At 46.1% G+C, this 12,835-nt stretch overlaps 1 protein-coding gene across 3 annotated transcripts in view; it reads left to right on the forward strand.

The window, feature by feature from the left end:
• MAP3K19 (mitogen-activated protein kinase kinase kinase 19) overlaps positions 1-12,835 on the forward strand; it is a 36,357-nt gene that overhangs the window by 11,090 nt on the left and 12,432 nt on the right. For 2 of the 3 annotated variants that reach the window (XM_019480485.2, XM_019480486.2), the window contains exons 3-4: positions 9,169-9,238; positions 12,749-12,812. In XM_019480485.2, coding sequence (XP_019336030.1) covers positions 9,169-9,238; positions 12,749-12,812 — 134 coding nt within the window. Of the gene's footprint in view, positions 1-6,904; positions 7,078-9,168; positions 9,239-12,748; positions 12,813-12,835 lie in introns of all 3 variants that reach the window. The other variant, XM_019480487.1, reaches the window with a different exon arrangement.

Raw genomic sequence — 12,835 nt, forward strand, 5'->3', positions numbered from 1 at the left:
TTCTACAAGTACTGTGCAGCAATCCAAGGGAGCGGGGAATGAAAGCACTGGTTTTCTGATAGCCTACCCAGAGGTAAGCTGCCAGGGAGTCCTGAAAAATTCCTCCACCCTGCCATTCAGCTGATTGGCAGGATGAGGGGGCATTCTCCTGGCTGGGACCCTCCCCAGGCTGTCTGTGGCAAGTGTTACTTTTCAGCAATTGCTAACTGCTAGTTGACAGCCTGCCCCCTTCCCAGGCAGGAATTAATGGGGTTCTATAAGGGCAGGGGTGGTCCAGGGAGTAGCCCTTTGGTGCTCTGTGCCTGTACAGCTTGCCTGTGAAGCTCTCCATCCAGGGGGCTAAAATGCAAAACCCAGGCTATTTTATTACTAGTAAGAATTTCTCTTAGAAATTTCTGTAAAATGCCCATAGAAATGAACATTTGTGCATGGCCTAAATCTGAAAGGTTAAGTGACTTGCCCAAGTTCACAAAACGTACAAAAATGTACCATTAGCAATGTTTGAATAAGAATCAACCTGGCTCCAATCTCTGGGCTGATTCCTATAGATGACACTTCTTTACAGGGAAATCTATTATTTAAAGTCAGTGACTCAGCTGAGTTATAAAAGTGTTACAGCAGGCTAACGCTGTTCCATCATTTCAGCAATAGCTACAATTTGCAGAAGTTAGAGTTCTATGTTATAATCTATAGGGAATACTGTATCCTGAAATGTTTTCTGGGCTGAATATCCTTTTGAAAGACCTTGCTCCTATAATGGACTCATGACCTTAAAAAAAATCACTTAAGTTCTCAATAGTTCAATTACCCTAGCTGTAGTAGTGGGATATTTCTCCATCTCTGCAAAGTTCTTTGGGGTTCTCAAAATTAAAATTGTAATACGACTGTAAAGTATTATTTCATGCACACAACTGTCAGTCAATATCAAGAAGAACCAGTGGGCATGTCCAGACGTGTGGATGTTTGGTTCCCCGGGGACAAGTAGCAGCAGTGCACCTTGTGCCGCCGCTTCTTGTCCCTGGGGAATGCCCGTGCCACACATGCTTTGGCATGCAGCAAGTTGTTCCAGGTGGCCTAAGGGAGGCTGGGGCCAGCACTGTGCTGGCCCCAGCAGCCTTACTTGGGGTTCTGGGGGCCTCCCGGAGCTGCAGCCACAGCAATCCTGCTCGGTGGAACCTGGCCAGCAGCCGCAGAGCCGCTCTGAGTGGCCCTGCTCCACTTTTTAGCAGTACATGCTGCCCGAGTGTCTGCTGCTTTGGGTTTTTTCTGTGGTTTTTTTTTGACCCCTGGATATCCAGGGGTCAAAAAATATCACAGAAAAAAAAATGGCAGGCAGCATGCCCTTGCAGCATGGAGAACTCTAGACTGTGCAGTATATGCTGCTGCAAACGTGGTTGCAGCACCACATACCACACAACCGCACTCATCTGGACATGCCTAGTGAGTCTATTCTCAGAGGGGAAAAGAAGGAGGAAAATCAGAGAGCCTAGGCTGACCATACAATCCAGCATGGGCGACTGGTGCCTCCTGAGTCTGGGGGGGGGCACCAGATCGCCGACAGGGAGGGTCCCCCCTCAGTGGCCAATTTCCAACCGGGAGGGGGGCAGGGTGGGTTTCCCTCAGTGGCCAATCGCTGAGCCAGCAGCAAAACCATAAGTGCACTTCCACTGGCACTTCCGGTTTTGCAGCTGGCGCTTCCAGGAGGTTCATGGCTAATCTCAGGGGGTGCACGTGCACCCCCTACACATCACCATCATTTCAGGAACTCAGACCCAGTTTAGTCTTATTTGCTGGTTGGAGGATTCCATACCAATTTAATCTGTGTTGTGGGTTTCACTAGTTGTCTGAAAGACAACAGGTAGATTTCATAATCCTTAAAAAAGTAGTGAACTTGGCTTTTCCCACAGCAGGCACTCGTGGTGTGAAATTGTTCATGGGCTGGACCTGCCTGCATCTATCCTGAACATGTCTACATGAGACGCTGACTGCGCAGTAACCAGCATTACTGCACAGTAGCATCTCCATATGGCTTCCAGGTGAGACTGGCTGCGCAGTTGCTCATTACTACTGCGCAGTACATAGCTCGTTACTACCCTGCAATAGCAGGGTGTGCCCTGTGATGCTACTGTGCAGTAGTAATGAGCTACTGCACAGTAAACATCTCATGCAGATTTGGTCCCTGTTATATTTGCTTCCTTACAAAATTATTGTTTTTTCTATTTCATATCAGTAATTAGCTCAGTTTCTCTTCTGTTCTACCACATGCTTTCTAGAGATTCCAATCTTTGTGACACTGGCAGAAGACCAGCAGAGCAGCATGTAGTTTAAGTAAAGAGCATTAGCTCAGTGCCATTACCAAACATTTTAATGAGTTCATTATCTGAGCCAGGTATTCCCTCTGCTTCATCCACATCTTTAAAATGTTGCATCCAAGATACAGGTGTTTTATGCTAGAGGTTGTATATTTGAAAAAAGAAAACTAATCCAGATTTTTCTCTATCCTCATTATTTGAAAACCTGTTGTGAAGACAGCATGAATTTCCTCATGGGTTTTTCAGAGACTCATATTTATGGTATCTGAGTGATTCGCAAATATAAATTTATTTTCACCAGTGTAAGGTGAAGGGAGTGTTTTTATCTCCATTTTACAGCAGGGTAATTTGAGTTTGAAAAGATGAAGGTAAAGTCTTTTTCTACCAACTTTGGATGTTGAATTTTGAGATGCCTAGGACCTGACTTTTAAGCCCTTTATGGGTGCATGCACACATCCAAGCATGTGTGCTTGCAGCAGCTCAAATAGGAACAGTACAAATTTGAGCTGGGGCTTTTTGCCTCAGTGCACGTGCTCGGTCATGCACTTTGTTGTGGAGCAAATTGTGCCACTTGGTGCAAAATAACCGTGCCTGGCTCCTCTCGGATCTGCAACCAGGGGGAGCTAGAGCTCGGGGCCAGCACCTGTTCTGTCCCCAGCAGTATAAAAAGCTGCCCTGGCAAGTAGTTGAGGACTACTCGCTCTCAGGAGCTTCTGAGGCCAGGCCATTTGGTACCTGGGGACACTACCCCTTGTGGCAGCCGGACTGCTGAAGCAGCCCTGAGAGCTCCCTGCACCCTTTACCCACTGCAGCAGTTGGCAGTGGGGGCTGCTGCCTGCCTGTGACCTGCTGTGCACCTGCCAGACCCAGATGGGCCAATCTGCTCCTCTGGGCCAGCTGCCAGTGGGCCTCCTGCCCAGCCATCTGGGCAGCTATTGCCCAGAAGATGTTCCAGGTGTGGTGGCCTGCATTGAACTGTCAAAGCATGTCCTCCTGGCCCCATTTGGCCAGGAGGTCAGCCGCAGCCAGCTGGGTCCAAGGTACCAACTCTGAGCAGACAGGGTCCTGCCACTGGCCTCTCTAGCAGGGAGGTGTTCCCTATTGGAAAACTGAAAAATCCCTAATAAAAAATCCCAAAGTCACTCTGTAAAATACTCCAAAATCCATGTTCCTCCACAATTAAAACAAGAGGCCACTATAAAGAGAGAGAGAGAGAGAGAGTGAGACAGACAGAGAGATAGTGGAGACAGTGATTAGTTGGGCAATGACTTATTGATATAGCTACAGTGTTAAAGCAATTTGGAAGACTACCAGTTTCTCTATCATAATAATAAAGTGAACTCTAAATACCTTTCATGAATTCATTAATACATGAATATATATTTTGCTGCCCCCCAACAGGGGCTATGAGCTCCCCTCAGGGGCTCTGCCCCACCACAGGGGTAAACAGCACCCCCAACAGGGGCCAAATGGCCCCTGCAGGGGCTACCCCACCTGCAGGGCCCACATGCCCCACCTGGCCCCATCCCTCACCGGCTGCTGCAGCTCCCCTGATGACTGCCCCACCCAGCCCCGCTCCCCCAGCCCCCACTTGCAGCCCCAGGCTCCCATGGCTGCCCCCCCAGCCCCAGGCACTGGCACTTAAATAAATAAAACCTCTACACACTGTAGCAGGGGCTGTGGGGGCTCCAGGGCCTTCTGGCAGAGCCCTACCCAGGCAACACAGGGCAATGGGGGGCAGCAGGCCTGGGTTGGGGCCACTGGGGCTGTCACCCTGCCCCGCATTGTGCAAGCAGGACCCCAGTGACCCAGATGGCAGCTAGAACTGCTGGTAAGTGCTGGGAGGGAGAGGGTTGGCTTTTTTTTTTTTTATTGTGGGGATGCTAGGGTGGGGGGACAGGGCTGGGGCCAGGCAGGGCAGGGATTGGGAGGGCTTGGGGGGAGGCAGGGTTTGAGATATTGCACAAGACATGTGCAGGCTCATCTGGACATGCCCAGGCTCATCTGGACATGCCCTATGTGTTCACAGCAGGACTCCCATTGACTCCAATTGCAGTTGCGAGTGGTCAGCACTTCTGCAAATGACGCTATAGCAGAGGTGGGCAATTATTTCAGCTGGAGGGCTGCTTAACAAGTTTTGGTGAGCTGTCGAGGGTTGCAAGGGTAGCCCCACCCCTTGACAGATGCCCCACTCCCTGGTAACCATCTTGGGGCTGGAAGGCCCACCCCTAACCTCCTTTGCCACTGGAAGCCCATCCCCATGCCTCTGGAAATACTCCTTTTGGAGGGGGGTTTGCCATCTTGGAACCAGAAAAAAACCCAACTTGTATACTAAAAATCAAACATCTACTATATTTTAATTTTATTTCAAAAAATATTTTTGTCCTGATATGTGTGTATGTTTGCATGTGTGTATATAGAGTTGATTGCATAATAGCTCAAAATTAAGTCTTACTTTTGTATACTGTGGGGAGGGAAGGCTGTGGGTGGGTATGGGGTTTGTTGGGGGCTGTGGGTGTGGAGGCTGTGTTGGTGTGCGTGGGTGGGTATGGGGTTTGTGGGGGATTGTAGGGTGTGTGGAGGGGGGAGAGTGGGGATGTGTGCAGGGGGTATGGGTGTAGGTATGTGTGGGGCCCTCCTACAAACATGCCCTGCTTATTGCACACAGCCCCTCTTGCCAGGGGCAGCAGCAGGTGGCAGACCCTCAGGGAGCTCATGGCCCACAGCAGGTGGACCCCCCCCCCCAGCAGCCCATGGTCCTGGCGAGCCCCAGGACTACACCTGGCCAGGCCACTGGCTCCATTGCATGGGGCTCACATGCAGTTCCTGGGATCTCTGCCCGAGTTCCACACTGCCACAGGGAGCCGCGCATGATGAAACTGCTGGTGCAGGTCATAGGGCTCAGCCAGGCTGGCAGGGAGAGGGATAGAACTGGCCCAACTACAATGTGGAGCTCCCCACTGTTACCCAGGACCTGCACATGGCAATAAGGGGGGCTGAACTGCTGGCTTCATAGATTCCTAGATTGTAGAGTTGGAAGGGACCACAATGGATCAACGTGTCCACCCCCCTGCCCCTGGCAGGAAAGAGGACCAAGGTCAGATGACCCCAGCCAGGTGGCTATCTAGCCTCCTCTTGAAGACCTCCAAGCTAGGTGATAGCACCACCTCTCTTGGAAGCCCATTCCAGATCCTGGCCGCCCTTACTGTGAAAATTTTCTTCCCAATATCTAACCTAAATCCACCCTCAACTGGTTTATACCCGTTATTCCTAGTCACTCCCTGGGGCACCTTAGTAAACAGCTCTTCCCCTATTCCCCATTGACCTCCCCTAATAAATTTATAAGTGGCCACAAGATCTCCCCTCAGCTGTTTCTTGTGAAGGCTGAAGAGATTCAGCTCTCTCAACCTCCCCCTGTAGGGTCTATCACGAAGGCCACTAATCATGCGAGTGGCCCTCCTCTGGACCCTCTCGAGATTCCCCACGTCCCTCTTGAAGTGTGGCGCCCAGAACTGGACACAATACTCCAACTGCGCCCTGACCAGTGCCGCATAGAGGGGGAGCATCACCTCCTTTGATCTATAAGTCATGCACCTGCTAATACACGACAAGGTGCGATTGGCCTTGTTGATGGCCTCGTTACATTGCCAGCTCATGTTCATCTTGGAGTCAATTACGACTCCAAGATCCTTCTCTGCCCCTGAGCTGCTGAGGGGGGTCCCCTTCCTTGCGCAGGGATCCCCCCTGGAGGTGCATGGCTTGGGCAGAGAACCCAGGAACTGCGTGTGAGCCCCAGAAAGCCCCACCTAATGGATTCAGGCAGACCTCAGACAGCCCATGCTCTGTGCTGCTGCTGCCCTACTCTGGGCCCCTAGCCCCAACCCCGGGGCGCTGGCAAGGGTCCTGCTCTCCTACACAGCAGCTGCTGCTGCTGCACCCCTGCCCACCTGCTTGCTGCCACTTCCCCACCTGCTACCACCATCACCCCTGTCCACCTGCCACCACTCCCATACCTGCCTGCCCGCTGCCACCCTTTCCCCATGCTGCCGCTCCCCTACCTGAGAAGCCAGGGTCAGGGCCATCCTACAGGTGAGGGTGGGAACACAGCATGTGTTGCCCCTGTGGGAATGATTGGGGCTCAGCCCCATGCAAACACAACAGGGGCCGGGCCAGATGCAGTGAATTGGTAGGCACCTTTCCACAAGTCAGATAAAATCACCCGGTGGGCTGGATCTGGCCCTTGGGATGTATTTTGCCCACCCGTGCACTACAGGGTATCAAGCAGGGCACCCAAGAAACAGGAAACACACAATTACGACCTGCAAAGAGCCTTTGGTTTAAGTGACTTACCTAGCTCACACAGGGGGCTCTGTGATTGAAGCAAAGATACAGTCTAATTTTCCAGGGCATAAATTCAACTGTTTTACTCCCAAGACACTCCTTTCTCTTCCTGCAATACTTTGTTTCAATCTGTACCTTCCAGTTTATCCAATAACTACATTGTTTAATGACCAAGTTTGAATTAAGTTTTTCTGAGAATAGCAAAAAGCACATTTCTGATCTCTTCCAAATTTTGAATTCCTGCTTTAAAGGGTGGGGTACCAGGCCTGGACAAAAGAAAAGGTTGCCACCATTTAAATATACACAGTATTTTGTTCCTGTCTCTCTTCAAAATGATTGAACCATTTGGTTGAAAATCTTCCCAAAATTCTGCCTGAAGTACAGAGCCAACAAAGCAATCTTCAGTCCAAGCAATGAAAGCTAGGTAAGCTCATAAGTAACTGAAAACAGGGTGCAACTTTGGGGTGTCCAACTTTAAGCACCCCTACCATCCCCTCCTATCAGCAATAAAAAAAATACCTGAAAATTAGTGTCTTTCATGGGGTTTATAAATACACAAGAGAACCTGAGGGCCTATCACAATCAAGGAGTTGTCTGTCTTCATTATACAGCATAGGAATGTTCAATTCCTCAATAGCAATCAAAGAAATAAGTAGAATGATTAGGAGCAGTATTGTATTTTCCTAATAAGACTTGAATTCATTACTGAATCCAATAGGAGATTTTAACTTGATTACAATCAAGGCAGGATTAAACCCATTGCACCCAGATAATCTCATGAGTATGTTAGAGGCTCCTCTCTATGCATTACATTTAAGGCCTGATTAACTAGTTAGGGGCTGGGCCAGGCTGCACTTGGGGCGGCTGGCGGTGGTGGTGCTGGGAATGGGGCTACAGGGGGGCTGCAGCTCCCCCAAATTTCAACATAGCCCCCCATAACCCTCTCCCAGCACCACTGCTGCCCCCTAAGTAGAGCTCAGCCCAACCCAGGCTCTCCCCCCCCCCCACCAGCAAGAGGCCAGCATGGTCTTCAGCCCCAGCCCACAGCTGCAGCTCACCCCATTCAGGCCCAGGGGCACATGCCCCCACCCCCACCCCCTGTGTCCCCCCAGGGTGTGAGCAGTGGTGGGAGCCACTCCTCCCCTCCCACCCCACCCCCCAAATGAGCCACGGTTCCATCCCACACCCCTTCCTGCCCAGGCAGCACCTACCTCAGCCCCTGCCCCACTCCCTCCCTCACTGCAAGGGGCGTTGATCTGCACCTCCCTCCCAGTACCTGTTCTTTCCCCCTCCCCCTTCTCACCACAATAGATTTACCAGCTGGATGCAGCTGTATTGGAAATCAGATCAGTATCAGCTGATACGCCTCCTTAAAAATCAGCTATTGATATCGGCCCCCAAAATTTCAATCAGTGCACCCCTAATCAAAACATAATAGAGCAGGATGAAGAGACTTGCGCAGTGCCTTGCTAACAGACTCTCACTTTCATAAGCAGTAATATCACTTAGTACCTAATCCAAAGCTCACTGAAGGAAACTGGAAAGCTGCTGACATCAGTGGACTCTGGAATAAACCACTGTGTGTCTGTCTACATGTGCCATTAGGTGGCAGCAATAAACTGTAGAGCTTATTGCTCCACAGTTTTTTGCTCCTGGGAAGCTCCTAGGTGCACAGTTTACACATGTGTCTGGACCACAACTCACTGCCCTGCATCACAGTAGCTCTGGCTGGCAGGAGGCCCAGGTGGTCAGCCTGCCAGCCTGGGGCTGCTCTGACCTGCCAGCTTCATGCCCCAGCCAGCTGGCTCAGTGTCTACATGTGCGCTGCTGAGCACAAAAAAAACTCCGCAGCAGGGAAGGACTTGTAACTACATCTCAGCACCTACATTTATTTATAAATCCTATCCTGCTGTGAAGTTTATTGGTTTTATGTGCCCTAATAGAAGTGTACATATAGACAATGAGATGTTTACTGCACAGCTAATTAGACAACTGCTTTGTAAACATCTCGTGTAGATGCTCCTTGTATGTGGTACCCAATGCTACACCAGTTGAAGTCAATGTTAAATTGATTTCAGAGAGAGTTCGCTGGAGCTATTATACCATAAGCACCTAACATTTGCATTAGGAAAAAAAATTCAAAATTACATTTTCATATTCATATTCACAGATGTTTAGGTTTTAGCTTGACATGATGTACTTTGCTTTTTATATACAATTCTCTAAATAGGAGCAATATCAAAGGAAAATATACTATTTCTAGTATATAGATGTTTGCTAGTTTTTACTTAAGTTGTATAGCACATAACCTGGCAGAGTATTCTATATTTTGTAATAGAGATATAAAATAAAATACAGTTATTACATATTTTATTCAGTTGGTATTTCACTAAGATAATTCTTTCCAAATTATAGTCAAAGTCTTATAACTTTCTGACAAGCTCAAAATTCGTTAGGGTTTCTTGTTCCAGAAATGTAAGGTGAATCATTCTTTTACTTTTGTTATCATACAAAGGTCCTTTCATTCAAAACACCTGCAACTGCTGAGAAACAGAACACTCTGTCAGATCATCAGAAGCTGTGAGGTAAGGTGCTTCAGAAAATAACCTCTCTCTCAATACAACTGAGAAATAGAAGAGTTGAAATAAAGTTTCTTAAAGTTAAATTAAGAGGTTAATTTATTAAAAGGCAGAAAGTTTTTCTAAAATTAACCATGTGTTAAATGTGTTAAAATATTACAAATGTGTTAAAATATTACAGGAAGAGTTTTTAAAACAGTTAACATACTTTACAATAAATCTTTTTTAAAAAATAATTCATCACATTATTTTTCATATTATAAGAAATAGTAATGCACGTTTTGATTAATTTATTAAGTACTTTAGTAAGGTATATAACAGAACAATATGTTAATTGCATTTTCATAGAAGTTTTTTTCATAAAATGATAAGAATGTCAGTGTATAATTTTTGTTATTTCATGGAAACAGAGTTTGAACAGATCAGGAACTAATTGCAGCAGGCATTTTAATAAGTCTAAAAGTATTTTACTTTGCTGGGTTTTATATCTATTTTATATTGCTGGGTTTTTGGTTATAGCCATGTTGGTCTAAGGACATAGGCAGGGAAGGTTCTTTGGGTAGGTGAAGGGTGATTGTGCCCAAAAGCTTGCAAAAAACTTTTTTCCAACTTTCTCAGTTGGTTTAATAAAAGTTATCTCATCTACTTATGGAAATATTTTCACATTAAAATAATTTTAGTCAGTTTTATTCAATAAGCTGCAGTACATAGACAAAATAGGGTGTCCCAGTGGTACGTATGGTCACAAATAAATATAAAAAACATTTTTTAAATAAATTTGAAATGAAAAGTATTTAATAGTAACTTTACAGTGTTTTGTTCATACAAGCACTACAGCATAAATACTATTCACTTGTAAAAATAGACTATGTAGTTACTTCAAAACTCATAGGCAAGTTTATACATATGGCTTAGGAACTGAGCACTTTGGAAAATGCAGTTAATATATTGAATATAGTAGTTAGATTTCAGGTAGCACAACAGTTCTACAAATGCAAATACCTTAACTTGGTGTTTTCTTTTTAAATGCAAATCAAATTGTGGGAATACATTTATTTTGGCTTTCTAAGAATCTGCCAACAGACCAAAATTAAGCATTTTTATAAATAGACTTTATGCAAGTTAATAGGTTGAACTATACAAACATTCAGTGGAACACAGAAGTTTACTCTTACTACCATGAACAGACTGGCAAAGGACAGCATCTGTTCCTGCTTAATGACTACCAGGCATATTGTGTTTAGACAGATGTCTGGCATTGAGGGCCAAGGTCAGAGATCCAATTGCAACAGAAAAGACAAAGATACAATGACTAGAGTAATTACTTTGTAAAACAGTTACAGCATATTAAACCAGTGGGGGCAACCTTTTGGCAGACATGCCCCATACCTTTATTTGCCCCATGCCCTCTCTGAGTGCTACACTGATCCTACTCTGCTGCTCTACTTTCTGCCCAATTTTCTGCTCTTCTTTATGCCCTGTGCTCCTTACCTAATTTCCTGCTCTGCTTTCTGTTCCCTGCCCTATTAGCTGGTGTGCTGCTTGTCCCTTCCCTGGTCTGCCATGTGCCAATCACAGAGGCTGCCTGTGCCACAGGTTAGCTTCCCTGGCTTTAAACATCTAGTCAAGAAATTACAGAGAATTTACATTTATAAATGATGTATTAAAAAGCAGGGATCATGTAAACTAGTTGGCTTATAAGAAATGTAATTAAATTATTAATTTATGATACAGTAGATGGATAGTGAAATCTTTACCTTATTATAGTCAATGAGGCTAAGTACAGACAGTCAAAAAGCCTGAGGCTGAATCGATTCAATCTTAGCAGGTTAGTCTAAACTACATAGATTGAACTGAGATGCAAGTGAACAGATGTTCACTTTTGATTCCAGAAATACAGCCACATGCCCACAGTGGCTCAAGACAGAAGCTGGCAGTGCGAAAGCATGCCTGCCAGTGCCACTGCCTAAGGGAGGGGAGCTGGGAGAGAAGCCCTTCGAGGCTTTCCCCTCCCTGATCAAGTGGAGAGGGGGAGCATGGCCAGGCCCTGGCCAGATCACTGAGTATGATAGGGAGGGGTTTAAACCCCCACTGGCTGGCACCACCTCAGTCAGACTCTGGTGGGGGTTAGGGGCAGGAAGGAGACAGCCCCTGCCAGGCTTTTCCTTGCTCAAGCAGACAGCAGGGGAGGGGTTATGGCCAGGGCCTGGGCCAAGCTGGCACACTGAGGCAGGGGGCCGAGTGGGGTTTAAATTCCTTCCATGGCCCACACAGGACCCCAGCTGGGGTCTGCCTGGAGGGAGGGAGGAAACAGCCCCTGCCAGGCTTCTTCCTGCTCCCCACTTGTGTTGGGGGGCATGGCCAAGCCCTGACCCAGGCTGGCACGCTGAGACAGAAGGGGGGAAAGGGGGGGTTAAGGAGTCTGGGACAGAAATTCCATAAACTGGTTTGACCTAAATCAGTTCAGTATAATACTACATCCAACAAAGTTTATCTTAAACCAGTTTTGGCCATTTTGAAAGTGGCTTAAGTGCACTAAACTTCTGTTGTGTTACAGATTTAATTCTGTTTCTGATCACTTAAACCAGTTTGTGTGTAATTTCTGTCCCTATCCTGAGAGTTTTGACACTGTTACCAGTGAAACTAGTCCAGTATTCATTAACTTAAGCAAATATCTCTGTAATATAGCATGATCAATATGTAATATAGCATGGTTAATTAAGCTTTGAACATCTATTTAAAAATAAATTGGTCTTGTTAGAGCCATCCCTATTCCAGGTACCCAAAGTGCTTTACAAAGCCAGTAGTACAAAGGGTCCTATTCATGCCTCACAAAAGTCAGTAGCAAGACTCACATTCATTTCCATGTCCTTTGGATCAGAATGTAAATAACTGGTGATATTGTAAGAATCTTATTTATCGCATGTTCTGCAGCATCTCTCACAATGTTTTAGACACAGAACCGATTTTGTTAAGAGACCGTGTTGACTCCAGCACTAGGGTTATCCCTTTCTCTCTTAAAAAATTCCTGTATTCAGTATGCACCTGGAAAACCAGACAGGCAGGGACAACAATTTAATCACAAGGATAGCATTCTTCTCAGAACGAACTTGAATTGTCAGTAATAGGTGCAAACCACCATTCTTTTATAGATTATAAACCTGTGACATTCTGATCCAAGGATGACAAGGATAACATCATAATCATGCTGACCCTTTTTAAATGCTTCATCCACAAAGCATCTTCCATAGAAGGTCGGAAGGTTGATTCTGAAGTTTGGGAGAGTACATTCTGTTCCAAGGACCTTGGGAAAAAATTCAATTTATTTTACAGAACTGTGCCATGTGGTATTAAGTTGAATCAATATAGATTTCATCCTTTAAGTTTTGTTAACATTTGAACAACAGCTTTCCAGTTGTTCAAGTTATGATCCTGAAATGATGCATTGTAAAATACTATTTGTATATATGAAACCTAAGCATATTCAACTAATTAAATGTGTCTGTTTATTTTCAGGTGCTTAAGAAATCTGAAGACACTATGTCTGAAAATAACCAAGATGAGGATAGCAGCAATGAAGGTAAAATCTAACCAAATTTAGAT

Source organism: Alligator mississippiensis, chromosome 4 (assembly GCF_030867095.1).
Source record: "Alligator mississippiensis isolate rAllMis1 chromosome 4, rAllMis1, whole genome shotgun sequence".
NCBI lineage: Eukaryota > Metazoa > Chordata > Crocodylia > Alligatoridae > Alligator > Alligator mississippiensis.